This window comes from Chaetura pelagica, unplaced genomic scaffold, assembly GCF_000747805.2.
Source record: "Chaetura pelagica isolate M959 unplaced genomic scaffold, ChaPel_1.0 scaffold232, whole genome shotgun sequence".
Classification (NCBI taxonomy): domain Eukaryota; kingdom Metazoa; phylum Chordata; class Aves; order Apodiformes; family Apodidae; genus Chaetura; species Chaetura pelagica.
This window is the reverse complement of record NW_009952441.1, coordinates 621,181-622,407: the sequence shown is the minus strand read 5'-3', so window position 1 is coordinate 622,407 and position 1,227 is coordinate 621,181. Positions and strand designations below refer to the sequence as shown.

At 65.5% G+C, this 1,227-nt stretch overlaps 1 protein-coding gene across 1 annotated transcript in view; it reads right to left on the bottom strand.

The window, feature by feature from the left end:
- Nucleotides 1-718: 718 nt before the first annotated feature.
- The window catches only part of CDK10 (cyclin-dependent kinase 10), a 2,088-nt gene continuing 1,579 nt past the window's right edge, over nucleotides 719-1,227 (bottom strand). Inside the window, 3 exon segments of the mRNA XM_010008426.1 lie at nucleotides 719-822; nucleotides 894-946; nucleotides 1,052-1,226. Of these exon segments, the coding sequence (XP_010006728.1) occupies nucleotides 719-822; nucleotides 894-946; nucleotides 1,052-1,226 (332 nt within the window).

Below are 1,227 nucleotides of genomic sequence, written 5' to 3'. Positions count from 1 at the left end.
GGCAGCTGCGGTGGGAGGGCCGGCAGCGCCTCTGGCGGCAGCGGACAGAGCTGGACATGCTGCTGGCTGACAGCACCACACTCCACTCCTAGCCCCCCCCCGGGGGGCTGCTGCTAGCTGTGCCCGTCGCAGGATGGGGAAACACCCACCCCAGGGACACCAGAACATGGTGGTGGGGCCGGTGTTGGGCTCCAGCCCCGTGTTCCCCCTCGAACTGGCTTGGTGCATCCCAGTAAAGTGCTGCTGCCTCATGATGTGGTGGTCTCCTTGTGCTCAGGGGAAGGGACAGGGCCAGTGGTGCCATCCAACACCACAGCACGTTGGGGAAAGGGGAGCTCAGTCCCCCTGAGGCCAGTTTTTGGGGTATCCTTGGCCCCAGATGCATGGCAGGAAGGGCTGGGACTTCCCTGGCTGAGGGACGAGACAAGTCACTGCTCACTGCTGCTGGCAGCTGCTTTTATTGACAGCAAACTTGGGGTGACCCCCGGCCAGTTGAGGGGCCCCCTTAGTACCCCCATCTCTCCCTGCTGTGCCCTGGGGGGGGGGCCTGGCCCCTTCTCTCTTCTCTCCTGCCCCTGTACAGCTCCGGGGCTGAAGCTGTGGGCAGCAGTGCTCCCTGCCACAGCCGGGCTGTCCCCATGCTGCAGTGGGGAGGGGACATGAATGTACGAGCCATCCCCAGAGGGGACAGAGCCCGCCTTGCTCTGCCTCCCCCAGCTCAGGGCTTGCCACGCTTGGCCTGGCTCTCGGTCGCCGCGCTGCTGGTGGCTGCCCGCTTGTTGCGGTGGTGGGGGAAGGTGGGCATGAGCTCTGGCTCGCAGGCTGGGGGGCAGAGATGGGGAGTCAGTAGTGCTCAGAGCTGCCCAGCCTTGCCCCAGCCTGGGGTTACTCACGCAAGGGCTTCTCCTTGAAGTAGGAGCTCTCCAGGCAGTCCTTTGCTGTCGCCCTGCGGGGATGGGGGGACGTGGCAGGCACAGCCCAAGGGGGTGATGCAGGCAGCCCTGTGGGGTGCAGCTTCCCCCCCCACCCAGCTCCTGCCCTGGGCTCTTACCGTTTCTTGGGATCATACATGAAGAGGAAGTTGAGGAGCCGCAGCCCGGCCTCTGACAGCCAGGGGAACTTGTGCTTGAGGTTGTTGTAGGGCTGTTTCCGCAGCGTGTACTGAGTGACCAGGGGCAGCCGGGAGAAACCCTGCGGGATGGAGGGTCAGGGGCTGGCGGGGGGGGG